Below are 18,528 nucleotides of genomic sequence, written 5' to 3'. Positions count from 1 at the left end.
GGGCAGAGCGGATTCCTGCGGCGGCGCGACTCTCTGACGTTTCCTCCTCTAATTGGCCCGGAGCTGCGGCTGCAATTCGGAGGCCTAACTGGCCGCCCGCGCCGCCTCGGAGGTGAAGTGTACTGCGCTGATTGGCTGCGAGGCGCCGGCCGCGTGTGATGTCCCGGGCAGCGATTGGCTCTCGCCTGCTGGGGGCTTCTCTCACGGGGACTCGGGACTCCCGGGAAGTGGACTGGGCAGAGGAGGGGGCGAGCTAGCTGTCGCTCCGGACCAAGGAGGAGACCCCGGTGTGAGGCGGCCTCTCAGCGCCGGGTGGTCTGGTGAGCCGACGCGGCGGCGGCGGAGGCTCTGAGGAGCGCGTGGGCTAGGGACCGGCACAGAGGGCGGCACCGAGAAACCATGGCCCCGCAGAACCTGGGCACCTTCTGCCTGTTGCTCCTGTACCTCCTCGGGGCCGTGATCGCCGGGTGAGGAACAGGCACCCGCGGGCACGGGGCCCGTGAGTCTGTCAGTCTTGGCTGGGGATGAGGGAGCATTGCCAGACTGAGGGAGTGGAGAGGGGCGTTGCTGAGGTGAGGCGGTGGGGGCAGAAGAATGGGTCGTGTGGGCCAGGCTAGCGGGGTGGAGAGGAGAGCAGTGGGTGGCACGAGTGAGAGGGGCTTAGGTCCAGAGGCCCTTAGAGCTAGATTTGCCCAAAGGAGTCGAATTTGGATGCAGTGCCAGACGCACCGTGGGGGTGGGGTTGCTGCTGAGCTGCAGAAGAGGACCATATAAATGTTTGAGGCTGCAACAAGCCACTGGGGGGGCTGATATTAAAGTGGGTGGTTATGATGCGAGGCTGAGTGAGGAAGTAAGAACAGATAGGGAAGCCATGCTGGGACCGAAGGAAATTGGGTTGAGGGAGCAAGGCAGACTCTTTGGAGAGTTCTTGTATTTCCCAGCTTCTTGAGATAATTCAGCCTATAAATGTCATCCATCATGCTTCACTGTCTCTCGCCGTGGTGCATTCTTGAGAAGCTTTATGATCTTATGAACGCGAAGAGCACTTCACCAACAGGTAGTGAGGTAGAATTCAAGACCACCCATCCCCAACCCACATACAAATTCTGTGCCTCTGTAGGAACCACCTAAATTCTCATCTGTAACATGAAGATAATAAGGTGCCCCCTCTATGAAGGGAGTAGGACCACCTGAACTCTTAAGGATTCTTCCAGCCTTTTAGATCCATGGTCCTAAAGCCTGGTGACCACAGGATATGATATGCCAGGCTCATATTTTTGAATGTGGGGAAGTCTTAGCTTCTAACAATTCCTACATTTCTCTAACTGGAGGAGATGCTACTTAGCAAAGCTTTAAACTTTAAAGTGCTTGTTATTTCTTAAAAGTCTTTTTCCCTGTGCATATATGCTTAAACTTTGTTGTCATTTTTTTTCCTTGTGAAACATTTTAAATTGCTAAAAAAATTAATTTCTTCTAGGTAATGCTCTATTGTTTTTCTTAGTATGTTTTTGTCAGTCCTTCACTTAAAGCAACACATACCCTAAGATGTTTAAACAAAATGTCAGTATGAATATTGTTAATTCTGTAGCTTTAAATGTCAGCCTTTTTATAAAGAAGTCTTTTGGGATGCTAGCCATCTTTTCCCTGATTTTTCTGGGATGTTACTTAGCCATTTTTATATTAAGCATATTCTAAGTAAGCCTCATTCTTTAAACAGCTCTTTTGTTATTAATTTTAGTGAACCTTTTGATTTATTTAGTCCTTGTCTCAAGAGATCTCAAGGGTGTTTGCAGATTTTGGAGGGGAGGATAAAGCATCTAATTAAGTCTCATGGAATCCCTTGGGGGTGATAATTTTTCAAACTTATTCCTGAAATGATTAAATGACTTTCCAAAATGGGACTAAGAGCTTATGAAATAATTTTTTCAGTGTTCTCTCTTATATCACCTGGCACCCCAATGCATTTTATCCCCACTGCATTTTAAAATCACCATCACTACTACATTGGCATGTCCATTGTGAACAACTTTCCCATCCCCTGTGTTGAGAAATGCATTTTCAGAGTAATTTTTGATGGCTAAAGTGACTCTGGCAAAAGGAGTAGGTTTTTGTGAGCATGCTTATTTATTCATTTCATTCAACGATTATTTGTTGATGTCTTCTGTGGACTACAGTCCCTGACCTGAAAGTTTATTATAGTCTGTTCCATCCATTGGTCCTTCTTGCAAAGATTCCTTTTATAAGTAATTTGGTTTCAGCATAGTCCCTTGCAAGGAGGTCGGTGAATCTGTACCTTATCTCCCAGCTCATGCCATATGTATATTTGTAGCTGCTGAGACTTTTAGGCTCCTGCATATGGGCTTCAGCAGCTGTCTATAATTAAGACTTGACCAAGATAAACCAGTATAACCACTAGCAATGAATGCAAGATTGATTATTTCTCTCACTTTTAGCAAAATAACTCCAAATGGATGTTATTCTTTCTTCCGGGTTCTTACTAGGTTTTGGCTTAACCTCTATGTTAACCTCTCACGTTAATTTCAGTCACTTCATGTTTAACATTCCAAACAAAGCTACTATTAGAACATTCATGTGATGTAATCTTTTTGGATAAAGAAAATCATCCTTTGGTTGACATCATTTGAAGTCACTAATAGAGGGAAGGAAAAAGGAGAGAGTTAATTTGATCATACGGTTATTGGTTGAAAATAACATGTGACCATAAATAAAATAGTTTTCTTGCCTGAAGATAGTTCTAAGAGAAGCGTACCGCAGATGTTTTGAATAATTCTGGCAAAATTCAAAAAGTGCATAGCCTCTCATTGTGACTACTTCAATATATGACTCATTACAAATTCTGATGTGTTCTCTTTTTAGTCATTCTTTTTTGTGTGTCACATGTATACCTTCATTTTCCTACCTGTTTGCTCATACAGAAACCTAAATGTATAGGAAAAAATTTCACTTTTAAAAATGTAATGTATAACTCTTTAATGAAGTACCCTCTCTTCCTCCCTATTCCCCAGGCGAGATTTCTATAAGATCTTAGGGGTGCCTCGCAGTGCCTCTATAAAAGACATTAAAAAGGCCTACAGGAAACTAGCGCTACAGCTTCATCCTGACCGGAACCCTGATGATCCTCGAGCTCAGGAGAAATTCCAGGATCTAGGTGCTGCTTATGAGGTGAGTTGGGAAAAAGATGAAGTATGAATAAAGCCTACGGATAGAGAAAAGTCAGTGTAACACAGAGTAACACTCCTTTGTTTCAGGTCACTTCTTTTTAAAAACAGGCAATAGATAAAAATAAAAGTAGTGTTTGCTGCTATATTGTGTATTAATGTTAGTCTATGCTATTTTCTAATTTTTTCATATTAGTTTTTGTTTGATTAAGGAGAGTAAGGTGAAAAAGATGAAAGAAAGAAAGAAAGATTGATAGATTAATGAGTAGATTGATCATCATTCAATCAGTTTGGGAGCTAGAGCCAGAAATAGAAACAAAATCTAAATGAGGATTGCAAATCAACATGTTTACATGGATCAGACACACAACATGCAGGGCAGTTATAAGATAAAACATGACAGTGAATATTCTACCTCCATGTTGGGAATCAACAGGGATTGATGAGGACTGTGACAAACTGAAGCCTTCTTGCCCATTTCCAAGGGGACAGCTGTTACTCAACCCCAGCCAGTTTTTGCCATGTACAAATGGAAACACGGTGTTGCCAGATCATGTAATTTTTCAAGAGAAGTGGAAATCCAGATTTTTCTGTAATTCTTTTGATTGGAAAATGTTGGTAACTAATTCAATTTAAAAATTTCTTTTTTGTGCAGATCAAACAAAACACAGCTACAGTTTGTAATTTGTAGGCTCTAATCAGGAGATGAAGACACTTTCATCAGTATCATCTCATTTAATCTGCATTAGGATACCATGAAATATAGTAGAGCTGGGCATATTCTTATTCCCATTTTCTTTTTCTATTTTTTTAATTTTAATTACACCGAGGAATATTTATTGAATGCTTAATAAATTATTTACTATTTGGAAAACTGTTGTACACAGATTCTTTCAACACTATGGTGAAAAAATCTTACAAATAAGTTCTAACAATCTTTCGTCTGTTAGATTAGGAGGTAGCTATTTTGTGTTGCAATTCACTTTTCCTCTAGAACTAGAATGAGAGATCCAGCGGGGGAGGGGTTTCAGCCTTATTGAGGTATAACTGACAAAATTATATAATGTTTAAAGTGTACATCATGATGATTTGATATATGTATACATTGTGAAAGGACTCTGCCCATGTAATTAATAACACATCCAGCACCTCACTTACTTCTTTTTATGGTGAGAACATTTAAATCCTGCTTTCTTAACAGATTTCAGTTATACATTACAATGTTATCACTCTAGGGATAACATTCCCATTTTCTAAGAGGGCACAGGAAAAAATAATTTAACTCTGAAAGTTATGGAGCTAAAACTTCTGAATTCAAGTTAAAACCCTGGATAGTGAGAAGGCTGGAACCAAATTTGAAAAATATTTTAGTAGTGGGACAAACCCCAAAAGAAGGGATCCCAAAGCCTAGATTAAAGAATCCACTGAACTAAAACTGATTTATACCTAGGGGAAACCTAGAGCTAATAGGGTTCCCCTTTCTTCTACTGACACTTTTAGGGATCCTATAGGACTGAAATTCCTAACCTAGGGCCCATAAATAAACTTGATAGTGTTGGTGGACTCTCTTAAATTATATGTAACATTTTGGTTCTTGTTGATAATATGGATTCCATATTTTGCACTATTTTCCCATAAATAGTCCCTTTTTTTGCTAGGAACCCAATAGTCCAAAATATTTTTTAGGGAACCTGTTGCTAAGAATTCGTCATGTTCTTTAAAGAGTCTACCATGTTGGGGCACATGGGTGGTTTAGTTGAGCATCCGACTCTTGATTTCAGCTCAGGTCATGATCTCAGGGTCATGGGATAGCGCCTCCGCATTGGACTTCATGCTGAGTGTGGAGCCTGCTTGGGATTCTCTGTCTCCCTCGCCCTCTGCCCCTCAGCCACCACTTGATGTTCATTCATTCTCTCTCTGTGTCTCTAAAAAAAAAAAGAAAAGAAAAATATTTAGAGTATACCAGGTTCTTTAGCTATGACCTAAGCAGGCTATACATAAATCATTCATGAGATTGCAGTTTATTTAACTCTAAGAACCTTTCTCATCACTAGTTCAAATTTTCTTTTTTCTTTGTATCACTCACTTCATTGCCTTTGGTCCTTAGATAAATTAGTGTTCACAAATAAAAATCCCAGTTAACTTGAAGAGTCTTTTGTGAATACAAATCTGTCTTTTCTACTGAATTGGGATTACTGCTGGCATTTTAATTAGTTGAGACTCTGGGTTGATTGGCTAATCATCTAAGAACCTTTATTTTCTCTTGAAAATAAAATAGTTTCCAAGACCATGGAATAAAATTGCATTCCTTGGACAGAAGAAAACTGAGGAGGAAGTGAATTATAATAAATAACTTTAAGGATAGTTTTTGGGGTGGTTATTCCAGGAGCCTCTGCTTTTCATAAAGAAGCTGACTTTAAAATAGTCTTTGGGGGTTTTATTTTGTGTGTGTGTGTGTGTGTGTGTGTGTGTGTGTGAGAAAGATTTTATTTACTTATTTGTCAGAGAGAGCACACAAGCAGGGGGAGTGGCAGCTGGAGGGAGAAGCAGATTCCCCACTGAGCAAGGAGGCGGAGAAGGGACTCAGTCAGGACCCAGAGATCGTGACCTGAGCCAAAGGCAGACACTTACGCCATTGAGCCACCCAGGTGTCCCTGTTTGGGGGTTTTGAAGTGTTTTTTATAGACCCAAATGTGGGGTTCATTTCTTTGTCAAGACAAGACCACAGGAGACTTGAAAGTAAAAATATTGGAAGTCCAGATTTAATAATAAGAGTTTTGTTTTTGTTTTTGTTTTTTTAAGTTAACTCTGCCCATTTCTACTTCCCTGATGTAGCTAATTTTTTTTAGGATATTTACCAAAATAATCCTTTCATGTGAACTATCATAGTGCCTTTAGTCAAGTACTCTTCATAGTGCCTTTAGTCAAGTACTCTGGTCACTTCTGAACTAACCCATTTGTCTCTGCTTTTAAGAATGCTCTCTCTCAGGACGCCTGGGTGGTTCAGTCAGTTAAGCATCTGCCTTCGGCTCAGGGCATGATCCCAGGGTCCTGAGATCAAGTCCTGCATTGGGCTCCTTGCTTGGTGAAAAGTCTGCCTCTCCCTCTGCCTGCCACTTCCCCTGCTTGTGTGCTCTCATTCTCTCTCTCTCTCTCTCACAAATAAATAAAATCTTAAAAAAAAAAAAGAATGCTCTCTCTCATACACTCAATTTCTTGTAACATTTAAGATAAATTTAGAAAAAGAACATTTTTGCAATGGCTCCTTACACATCATTCAGCCCAGAGCCAAGAGTGTGTCCTGTTTATATATGCCAGGCAGGTCTACCCTTTCTTTTGCTGAGTCAACAAGCTCCATCTACTTCAAGCCTCTCTTTTCCTGAGCCAATGCAAGTATCGGTTTGAAATAACTTTCCCCTTTAATCTGCTGTCTAAATAGGAGATTTAAAATAACAAAGTATGAACTTATTTAGTTGTCAAAATTATATATGTGGGAAGCTTTTACTTTTTTTGGCATGTTGAAAGCAGATTTTAAAGAGTATGGAAGCTTATTTTGTTTTTATATTCTTCAGTATTATAAATGGAATGCACCCTATCTTTTCAAGCTGTGAAATTGTCCTTGAGCAGTCTTCATAGAGCAGTGGTTTGTTTGTTTGTTTTACTCTCTGTAATTCAGACTCAGAAGGTTACAAGCTTAAACATATATGGCAGACAGCATTCTTCTACAAAAGGATTTCTACATACCCCCAGAATGGAAAAGGGAATAAGAAAATATAGCAGTATAGACCTTTCTGAAGGGCCTATCATTTGACCTGTCAGTCTCCTAATGTGTATGGGGGGAGACACCTATATGGTGTGGACATGTAGGCCTGAACAGATTTTAAGGCTGTCCCATTTGACTGCTTCTATCACTAATGATGGTCTGTCATAGTCATATCCTAGTCTGTGGTTCAGAGAGCTACTGTCTCATAGAGGTGAACAGCACAAGCACAAGAATCAAGCTGCATGGGAAGTAAACCTGAGGAATTCATCTCACCTCTTTCCTGTTGCTGCCCTCCCCTTCACAGCCACGTTGCTGATCTCAGATACGATTTTTATGGGACTAGGCCAATTTTGGTAAAGACATGAATTGAGCACTGTGGAAGTTCCAGAATGAACAGCGCATCAAAGAATTTAGTCTGCTAAAGAAAATATATCTGTGCCTTAATGCCATACATAATGAAAACTTCATTCCACAAAATCTTAGACACAGTAGCAGAGTTTAAAAAAACATAAATATGAATGTACCTTAATCGCATATAACCAACTCTTTTTTTTTTTTTTTTTTTTTTTTTTTCCCGCATATAACCAACTCTTAATCTTGATTCCTCAACTCGCTTTTGTCCCCAGGTTCTGTCAGATAGTGAGAAACGGAAACAATATGATACTTATGGTGAAGAGGGATTAAAAGATGGTCATCAGAGCTCCCATGGAGACATTTTTTCTCAGTAAGTAATTTGCCCATCTGCAAAGTGTTAGTATCTGAGAATGGATCATTGGATGATTATTAAAGATATATCCTTGCTCCCTTGTTCAGAAGCTTTTGATGAAGAATAATACTCAACTGATTCTTGACCAAAAGGCCAATCCTCCTCCTCCCTGTGGGAATGCATTCTTCTATTTTCATAAAGTTCCAAAAAAGACAGGTAGCACTGAAAGTGCTGTCCATCCAGCTCACCATATCAGTCAAATTACCCTGACAGTGTTGGGGGCCCTGTATGTTGGAAACCACTATATGCTGTCTCTTCTCTGTCTTAGAATCTGCAAACCATTAATGCCTAAAATTCTTATAAGCAGAGAGAGAGAGAAATTCCTACTCCCATACCCAAAATTGCCTCTTTTTCATTCTATCAACAGGAAAGGGACAGTTATGGTAATCAGCACTGGTAGAAGGAGTTAGGGTAGAGACTCTATCTCCTGTGGCACATGACTTTCTGGGAGTGCTAAATGGCTGGAATAATACACACCTTTCCCTCACGCTCTTTGAACCCCTCTTTATTGAATTTCTGTATGCCCTGATGATGCCATATAAGATCTTAATCTGGGGTTTCAAAAGAAGTTATAAACAAAAAAAAGTTCGAGTATGCTTTCCTATGGAGAGAGGGTTTATTGCTTTCTTCAGATTCTTAAAGGGTTTTGTGAACCCTTTCCCAAAGGAGGTAAGAATCACTGTTGCATACAGTGGTTGCCCCCATTTAGTATTTGGGGGTGACGGTAGTTTTTTAAGGCCTTGTGAAGATGTGTGAGTAACATGATTAGGAAATCCTTTTCTTCCCCAGGATCGATTTGGTTGTTTTAGCTTACTAGGAAAGTGTCCTGTTCCCTTTGGCTATTAGAAGTGATACCAGAAAGAGAATGCTCCCATCTGTACCAACCACCTGCCCCCCTACCCCCTGCAAATCCTCCCTCTCTGGTTTTGTTTAAGATTCAGGGAATCTATTCACCAAGATTGGTTGGTGGGTGGGAGGGAGTTACCTAGTTGTCATCACTGTGCTAACATCTGAGGCTTCTTTTTTTTTTAAGATTTTATTTATTTATTTGACAGAGAGAGACACAGCAAGAGAGGGAACACAAGCAGGGGAGAGAGGGAGAGGGAGAAGCAGACTTCCCGCTGAGCAGGGAGCCCGATGCGGGGCTCGATCCCAGGACCCTGGGATCATGACCTAAGCCGAAGGCAGACGCTTAACGACTGAGCCACCCAGGTGCCCCACACCTGAGGCTTCTTAACATCAAAAATTAACGTTAAGATTAGGAACAGCTGCACATTTGAAGGTCATTGTATTAATTCAAAGTGATGCTTTTGTTACTTACAAAAATTGATTTTGGTTCTGTAGAGAACAGAACTTCCTTTTTCTTAAGGTCCAGAATTCTACTAAGGCTGATGCTTTTTTAGCTTATTTAATTATGTACCCAAGAGTTTTATACAGAACAGTAGCTTCCTTAACTAAAGCTAGTTCCTAAATATACAAAGTGAACACTACAAATGTTCAAAATTACCATTAGAGTCAGCATTACTTGAGTTTATATATACTGTGCCCTTTCTCAATAGGTCCATTATATCCTGATATCCCTCGATACTAAAACAGATTATTATTAGTGATTAAGCCCAACTTTGAATTCATAGGCACACTGTATTTATGCACTTTACTATATGCCTGGACAATATTTATTAAAAGGAAAAATTTTTTTGTGGCAGGGGACAATATAGTTGATATTGTATTAATTAAAAGTTGTGTATGATGTATGACTCCCCATTAAAAATGTCAGGTTTTATACAATATGTTGGTAGGACACAATATTGTAGCCATGTGAAGAAAACTAAATAATTGAAGACATGAACTCTGCTTTCTTTTCCTGATGATTTTACACTTATCCACAGCTTCTTTGGAGATTTTGGTTTCATGTTTGGAGGAACTCCTCGTCAGCAAGACAGGAATATTCCAAGAGGCAGTGATATTATTGTAGATCTAGAAGTCACTTTGGAAGAAGTATATGCAGGAAATTTTGTGGAAGTAAGTTCAAACAATACAGCTATTCATATTAACTCCCAGAAGTTGTTCTTTTGACTGAAAACAAGAAATTTCTGAGTACCTTCTCTGTCTTTTGGGAGTCAGGAGAGTGACCAGATGTACCGAGTTGAGTTAATCATAATCCTCGGTTCCATGATACACAGTTATTGTTTCATGAACTCATCGCCCAGCCCAAGAACTAACTACAAGAAGACCACCACTTATGTCTACTCCATGCTACTTCCCTCCTCCGTTCCTCTGCCTCCCTTCATAGCTAGCTACTATCCTGAGTTTTGTCCTTACTGTTCCCTTGTGACTCTTGTTTCTTTGTTGTATTATATATGTATGAATACCTGAATAATATATTGTTGTATTTTTATTGTTTTTGACTGTGTAAAAATGGTATCATGCCATACCTTATCTCCTGGGACTGGCGTCTTCTTTCACTCACTATTATGTTAGTGATTGGTGCCTGTTGCTGTCACTGTAATTCTGCTGAACAGAATTTTATCATGACAACATTGTATCAGTAAGCATGTAGGTTATTTCCAGATTTTTTTTTTCACTTCCTAACAGTGCTTTTATGAACATATTGTACATATATCCAGGTGCATGTGAGCAAGAATTTCTCTTGGGTGTATATACGGAAGGGTGGAATTGCTGGGTAATATGAACCAATGTTGATTTGTACAAGGTGATTCCATATTGTTTTTTCAGTTGATTACTACCAGCACTTCCACCAGCAGTTTATAAGAGATCCTATAGATCTGCCACCTCTCTAAAACTGTGAATTATTAGATTTCTCAATTTTTGCCCATCAGGTGGGAAGAAATGTTATCTCATTGTGGTCTTGATTTGCATTTTCTCAGTTCATAATTAGGATAGACCCCTTCATATATTTAGTGGCCATATTTGTTTCCTCTCTTGTGCAATATCTGTTCATATTTTGCCCATATTTTTTTTTGCCCTTTTCTTATTGATTCCTAAGAATAGTTTATTCTTACTATTAACTTTTGTTGGCTAAATATAGCCAGTCAGTTTGTAACTTGTGTTTTCATTAAATTGAAGATTTATTTAAAATGAACAGAAGTAATTAATTTTAACATGACCAAATTTATCAGTCTTTACTTTTTTTTTTTAAAGATTTTATATATTTATTTGACACAGAGAGAGAGAGACAGCGAGAGAGGAGGGAACACAAGCAGGGGAAGTGGGAGAGGGAGAAGCAGGCTTCCTGCTGAGCAGGGAGCCTGATGTGGGGCTCGATCCCAGGACCCTGGGATCATGACCTGAGCCGAAGGCAGACATTTAACAACTGAGCCACCCAGGCGCCCCTCAGTCTTTACTTTTATGGTTAGTTTTATGTCTCATTTAAGAAATTCTTTACTGCCCTAAAATCAGAAAACAAGTCACCTGTAGTTTCTACTGGAACTTTGGGTTCTTTTCATTTGAGGTTATTCATCCCTTTTTAGTTCTGGAAAATTTATCTCCACTATTTTTTCAAATACATAATCCTCTTTGTTGGCATTTCTCCTTCTATCTGCTCTTAACTTTCTTTTAAATATATAAAAAAAAACAAAAAACAAAGCAAAAAACAAAACTATTCTAGTTCTTTAGCCTTCCCTGCTTCCTCTAGGAGAGTGCCTTATTTTGTTTCTGGCTCACTACAGTCTTCAACTATGTCCATCCTAATAATATCCCATTGGCTGTGTTTTTATTTCAATTCACGTTTTTAAACATAATATTATTACATTATTGCTAATGTCTTTCCTTATCTCCTTAAATATTTCCATGCTTATTTTAAATTCTTGGTCTGTCTTCTCTAATACATTTGCTTAAAATATATGTTTTATCCAGTTTGTTGTCTTTTCTGGGGGGTGGGGGGACATATAGTTGGACTTCTCCGGTGCCTAGATGTTTTCTTGGCCTTTGAGCTTGTATTTCCCCCGTGGGTATCAGCAACTCTCTTTCCCTGGTAGAGTGTCTTGGGGCAAGCCTTTGTACAGTGGTTTTAACTGTGTTTTATTTGTTTGTGTTCTTGGAGGTTTTTTTGGTTTCGTTTGGTGTCTGGGGTCTATTGTTTTGGAGGAGGGGGCCAAATGTGCTTGTCCCAAGGCAGTTCAGGAGAGAGATGAGAGCAGAACTGCAACTACTTTTCTCTCGCCTCTCCACAGTGGCCCCCACTAGCTGCTACCCCGAGGTGTGGCCGCCACACTGTACACATGCCAGTTCAAAACAGCCTTCCATCTCTAGAGTTTTCTAACCAATGGAGTGTTATAATTATTATTTCCTGGAATCCATGTCTTCTTTTAGTTTTTTTGAGGATTTTGGAGCAGATAGCCAGTAGCCCATGCATATATACTTGCTTGACAAGAAGCATTTTCTTTAGTTGTGATTTTGCTCTGAATAGTTGAAAGAAGAGGACTGGACAGTTACAGAGGATGCACTGGCTTCTAATACTGTGGTTTGGTCTGAAGGGTGGGGGAAAGGGCACTGAAAGTATTTGGGCCATCTCTCCTTCAAAAGCAAGATAGGTTGTTGAGGTGGGAGAAGGAGGTGAACCTAATGAGCTCCCCTGTTCCCTCCAGACCTGTTGTCTTCAGTCATCACTAATACACTGTGTACATCACTCTGTGCAGTTAGTGTGTTCCTAAACAAAAATCCAGTCGTTGTAAAGGATGTCAGTGACCTTGCCATTTAAATGACCCCATGGAAAATTCTTTTTCAAGGAAAAATGACCTTGAGAGAGCATAATAATTAAAAGCACAGACTTTGGAGCTAGACTGCCTGATTTCAGATACTGGCTCTGCCATATATTAGTTACGTGACCTTGGTCATGTTCCTGAACCTTTCTGTGCCTTCATTACTTCCCCTCTAAAATGGAGACTGTATCAACATCTACTTCATGAGGTTGTTGGGAGGATGAAACAAGTTCATATATGTAAAAGTGACCAGAGCATTGCTCGGCACAGAGTAAGTGCTATAGAGGGTCTACTCTATTTACTGTTGTTGTTGTCATTTATTCCATTGACCTAGGCTTTCATGTATTTAAGGGGCTTTTCTCCCAAGCACTTGTGTCCTCCTGCTGCATGAACATGTGCCTTGTGATTAGGTGTTTGACTGATGAAACAGACAAATCGGGAATACATTTCTTCATGTGTCTTGGTTCCCACATACCTGGAGGGAGCAGCGTGTTTGGTTGCAAGCAGCTACAAAGAGATGATCATTGTGTCCCTCACATGTTCAGTATCTGAATTGAGATAGCAGTGGGAAACAGTCCTAGATCAAGTTGCCTGAAACAAGGAAGTGTTTTCATTGGATTTATCATAGCTAATGGTATGTGGCAGCTAATACCAGTTTTTCAAGGCAGTGGTTCTCCAGGGGTTGTGCTTGCACAGCTCAGATTTCTTAAAAGATAGCAATTCTGTGAACTGCTTTAACTCAGTGGTGTTTAGTTGTGCCTTAGAAATGCTGATATCATACACATTATTTTTTGGTTTTCTTCTTTCTTAATCTCCTCTCTCTTCTCCACCTTCAGATGTTGGGTCATTTAAGTATCCGTTTGCTTCATTCCTGTATGGGGCTGATTTGTAACTCCACAAAGGCTTCTGTCAACATTAGGTCTCTCTGGGGGATAGCTTGCCAGAGAAGGGAACGTTCCAGCTCCAGTACGTGTGCAGCCCTGATCAGTTGAGGAAACCAAAGGCTCTTTTACAGAGAGAGAAGCTGATGTTGTTTATGTACTTCTTAGGTAGTTAGAAACAAACCCGTGGCAAGGCAGGCTCCGGGCAAACGAAAATGCAACTGCCGGCAAGAGATGCGGACTACCCAGCTGGGCCCAGGTCGCTTCCAGATGACCCAGGAGGTGGTCTGTGACGAGTGCCCTAATGTCAAGTAAGTGGAGCACCTTCTCTGTTCTACCAAGAGACACTTTCATCCTCTCACTTGTCTAATAAAATGCTAATGGTCCGTACTGAGATTTTGTCCTCTATCTCCCGACACCCTCCTCTCTCTCTCTCTCTCTCTCATGTTCCACCAGAGGATAGAGCAAAGACATGTACCTTTTTTTTTTTTTTTAAAGATTTTATTTATTTATCAGAGAGAGAGAGAGAGGCAGGCAGAGGGAGAAGCAGGCTTCCTGCCGAGCAAGGAGCCCGATGCAGGACTCGATCCCAGGACCCTGGGATCGTGACCTGAGCCAAAGGCAGAGGCTTAACCTTCTGAGCCACCCAGGCATCCCAGACATGTACCTTTTTATTTTTCCCAAAAATATTCTAAATCTCTCCTTCTGTGTTTCTGAACTAATAAGCTGTGCCTTTAACTCTGAATATACTTAGCAAAAGTTAATGTTTCATTTTTCCTACTTGGAATAGTAGAGCAGTCATACATGTCCAGCTAACATTGCAGATTAGAGAAGTACTATTTGCTGATTATGTTATAAACCTAACGATTTAACTGAACTGTACATTTATATATATCAAAACTCGATCAGTTATTTGTGGGATCAGTAGAAATATCAGGATAAACTTTGCTTCTGATTCCTGTCCTTCGAGGTGCAAATTTATGTAAGAGTGAGTAGTTTTCTCTGTTACTGATCACTCAGCTCAAAGTAATCCGTCTACTGTGGGCTTCTTTGGAGGCAGCAGTTACAAGATTACATAATATATAGTAGTTTTGCCCTGGCTTTTGGCATGTAGGAGATGTAAATAGATCTCAGATGGCTATGTCAACAAGAGGTATGGAATAGTCTTTTAAGAAACAACTCTGATAGAACAGAAAAAATTAATTATGTGTATGTGGGATTTGGTTTGTATTTTCATTTTTTTTTTTCTAAATTCTCTCTCAGACTAGTGAATGAAGAACGAACACTGGAGGTAGAAATAGAACCTGGGGTGAGAGATGGCATGGAGTACCCCTTTATTGGAGAAGGTGAAATACTGATATTGATGTTTTACTGTCATAATTCTCTGTTCTCTGTGTGCTTGTGAATACTAGCAACCCCCACCTCACACCATATCCTAATGGCCACATAGTAAATGCATGTATCATTTCCAACACTCTCAGGTCAGTTTTAGTGCACAGAAAGCCTTTCATGGCCTTCCTGGATGTTCACCTTAAACCATAGCACTACAGTTTATCTTTAGAATATCACGGCCAAAAGTTACTACCTAGTAACTTTTTATCTAGTAGCCTAAGTTATATCAAAATTTAGGGTGTTCAGACCCTAATGGATTAATTTTAACTCAGCAATGAAAGAAGATATGTAGCTCTGGTTGGCATTAATAAAATGCTCTCAGACCTCACCTTTGAGGTTTCTGAAAGAAAAGAAGCTTTAAGACTTTAGGTTCAAGAAATCAATGAATCTTTCTTTGTTTAGGTAACAGGTCAAGTTATTTATTGCTGTGCCTGAGATACAGGTGATCTTCACTAATAATCCGAAACTTGATATAACCAGTTAGAGACACTGCTCTCACAGGTAGACTTGATAGGCCACACCTAAGGTAGTGGCTTTGAAAACTTCTCCTAAACTATAGATAGATTTGCAGCGTGTGTCCTGTGTGACTTAGAGTATGCCATCATGTCTTCTAACTAGGTGAGCCTCATGTGGATGGAGAGCCAGGGGACCTGCGGTTCCGAATCAAAGTTGTCAAGTAAGTGATCGGATTTTGGAGGCCTTCTCTTTAGCCACCACTTTTCAGATGAGTTGGATTAGAGAGAGATGGATAGCCACCAGGACACTGCTAGAGTTTTCCCTCTGTTTCGTGCCCTTCATACCCTAAATGATCCTTTGTAACTCTACAACGATACTGAACATTTGGGCGTGTGGCCAAGGATTGAGCTGTTAACATATTTACTCAGGACCTACAGATCCAAAAGATGTTGGAAGGAAAGAATTGATAAGACAAGTAAGGAGTTGTAAAAGAGAGGCAAACACGAATGGGACTCAAGGAGACCTGAGATTTCGACTGAGGAAGGATGGCACCATACAAGGATGGAAGACTTTAGATAGAAAGAACCTTCTATTATATAATATGCAGCTTCTCTTTAGCATGAAGTGCTGCTTATATAAGAATTTTGCCTGGGACTCAGACTTTCTGGTTTATTATTTCTCTCTTGTTACCACCTTGGAAAGCAGCAATTACCTCTGCTTCTGAGGATTCGTTGAAACAAGTTTCCCACATAAATATGGAGAAATGGGCCCCCATTGCCTAGGACTTTCCCCTTCTACTTTCCTCTAGGACTTTCCCCAGCTTTCCTTACCTACTTTATCTTTCTCACATCTTCCCAGAGAAACTGTAAGATGTGCTATTCCCTGAATAAACCTGGTACCTTCTCAGGTCCTGGTCTTTGCCAGAATTCCCTCATACCCCAGCCCCCCCCCCCCCCATTTCTACCTTATCTGCATCTCTAGAGCTGACCTGGCCTTGAGACCAGCTCTGGTCCAGCTAACCAAACCCGTTCCTGATGCCCATTGCTCAGGCCTCACTGCCAGAAGTTGTCTTTCTCTTTTCTATAATCTAATTACTCGTAGTTTTACTTATGTGCTTTGCCTTCTCCTGATTCATAAGCTCCTTAAGCATAGGATTATAATAAATCTTACACAACTTTATAGTTCTGATTAATACTACACACAAAGGAGTATCTAATAAATGCTTATTTGAAAGAGTGATATTCATCCTTTCGCAAGATTTTTCTAAAACCTTTTCTAAAACCTTTTCGAACACTTTCCAAAGAAAGATGGAAGTTTTTGATTTTTACCTTGTTCTGTTTTTAGACACCCAATATTCGAAAGGAGAGGAGATGATTTATACACAAATGTGACAATCTCACTAGTCGAGTCTCTGGTGGGCTTTGATATGGATATTACTCACTTGGATGGCCACAAGGTAAACAGATCAATTTTCCTGCTTCCTGTCCTTTTAAAACCTTCATGTGAGTGGTTTGGAGATTACGTGTTTGGTTTTTCTTTTTATTTTGAAAATGTATTTCTTTGGCTTGCAGTATCCTAATGGTGTTTCCCTTGTCCCTTCATCCTTGCTTCTGTGCTGAGCTGTGACACGAGCTCTGGACACCAGTGCTCACTAGAAGCTGTGTGTTGTATTTCAAGAGTCCTAGTCCAGTTCCATACCCTTTTGCTTTTTAGGTACATATTTCCCGGGATAAGATCACCAGACCAGGAGCCAAGCTATGGAAGAAAGGTGAAGGGCTCCCCAACTTTGACAACAACAACATCAAGGGCTCTTTGATAATCACTTTCGATGTGGATTTTCCAAAAGAACAGTTAACAGAGGAAGCAAGAGAAGGTGAGCAGTCTAATGAGAGAGAGAGTATATGCGTGCATGTGTATATGTCTGTGGCATGTGAGTATGAGAACCGCGGGTAAAGAGGATGGTCAAAAACAACACCCTCCAGGGACATCAGACATCAAACACAGGACCAGGAAATGAACTTGACTTTCTATAAAGGAGATATTCAAAATTCTTCTGTCACTATGTTACAGAAGGCTGTGTGAGCTGGGCTTTGAAACCGATGTGTGGGTGTGAATGTGAAAAGGAATCACATAAAACAAATTAGCTGGACCAAACCATAAAGGGAAGGATCAGGTATACATTAGATTAGAAGGGCTAGAGGCTGAGGGGTGGCATCAGCGATGGCTGCTTGAGGCAAGGGCCCAGTTGGTGCATCCTAAATAGGAAGAGGAAGGAGAACAGTGAAAGCAGTCAAAACTGAAAAGAGGACAAAGAAGAAGGAACGGAAGACAACTGAAGAGCTTTATTTCCATTTTGATGGCTTCTTCTCATTTCTCATTTGATAGGGTTTTGTGGGAGGTGTGTGGTCTGTGTGCCTGAGAGACAGAAAGAGAAAAGGGGCCGTCTTGGACATATATGTGTCCATGGGGTTGGAGGGGATCCACACGCAATGAACTTGAACATGGGTAGTTATTTGTTTAATTGGGATCTGCCATTGTCATACGGCCTTTTGTGAGCCTCCCCATGAAACCTGCTCTTTAAATTCTAGAGAAATCACATTTTTGTTGATAAAATTCACTTGTTCCCTCTTTCTTCAGGTATCAAACAGCTACTGAACCAAGCATCAGTGCAGAAGGTATACAATGGACTGCAAGGATATTAAGAGTGAATAAAATTGGACTTTGTTTAAAATAAGTGGATCAGCGATATTTATTATCTACAGGGGTTTTTTTGTGTTGTGTTTTTGTTCTTATTTTCAATATGCAAGTTTGGCTTAATTTTTTTCTCCTAATGATTGTCATGAGATGAATTAAGAGGGCTTAAGAATTTGTCCATTTGTGTTCAGAAAAGAACGACCAGCAAAAGGTTTAATAATACCTCTCCCTTTGGGGATTTAATGTCTGGTGCTGCTGCCTGAGTTTCAAGAATTAAAGCCGCAAGAGGACTCCAGGAGCAAAAGAAACACAATAGAAAGGGTTGGAGTTAATTGTTAGCTATTTCATTCAAAATGCCAACTGGAGAAGTCTGTTTTTAAATACATTTTGTTGCTATTTTTTTCTTGACTCCTGTTTCTTGTTGGTTTAGCTGCCCTGTTGTCCTTCCGTCTCCATCTGGTCACTTTCCCTTGATCCGCCCAGTGTCCCCCTGGCTTTCTGTGGGCCAGTTGGGTTGTCTCCCCTCAAGCAGGATGGACACACAAATCTGCAAAAGGCCGGTAATGATCCAGTCCCCATGTCCAATTAAACACACAGTATCTTCTAGAAAGGAGCTTGAAGAAACTGAGTAGATTAGAGATTGGGGAACATGAGTCAAGGTTACACAAAGACCTAA

At 40.2% G+C, this 18,528-nt stretch overlaps 1 protein-coding gene across 1 annotated transcript; it reads left to right on the top strand.

The window, feature by feature from the left end:
• The first annotated feature begins 121 nt into the window (after positions 1-121).
• Positions 122-18,260, top strand: DNAJB11 (DnaJ heat shock protein family (Hsp40) member B11). Its single transcript, XM_045903195.3, has 10 exons — positions 122-467; positions 3,027-3,183; positions 7,569-7,666; positions 9,598-9,730; positions 13,479-13,621; positions 14,574-14,656; positions 15,321-15,378; positions 16,503-16,614; positions 16,872-17,031; positions 17,796-18,260. The coding sequence occupies exons 1-10, from the start codon at positions 400-402 to the stop codon at positions 17,858-17,860; spliced, it is 1,077 nt and encodes a 358-aa protein (XP_045759151.1). The 5' UTR covers positions 122-399; the 3' UTR covers positions 17,861-18,260.
• Positions 18,261-18,528: the final 268 nt, after the last annotated feature.

The sequence above is a fragment of the Mirounga angustirostris genome, unplaced genomic scaffold (assembly GCF_029215605.1).
Source record: "Mirounga angustirostris isolate CCGP_5_RB_7025 unplaced genomic scaffold, mMirAng1.0.hap1 SCAF_1, whole genome shotgun sequence".
In the NCBI taxonomy this organism is placed as follows: domain Eukaryota; kingdom Metazoa; phylum Chordata; class Mammalia; order Carnivora; family Phocidae; genus Mirounga; species Mirounga angustirostris.
Note: the sequence above shows the minus strand (reverse complement) of the source record. Positions and strands in the feature narration are given on the sequence as shown.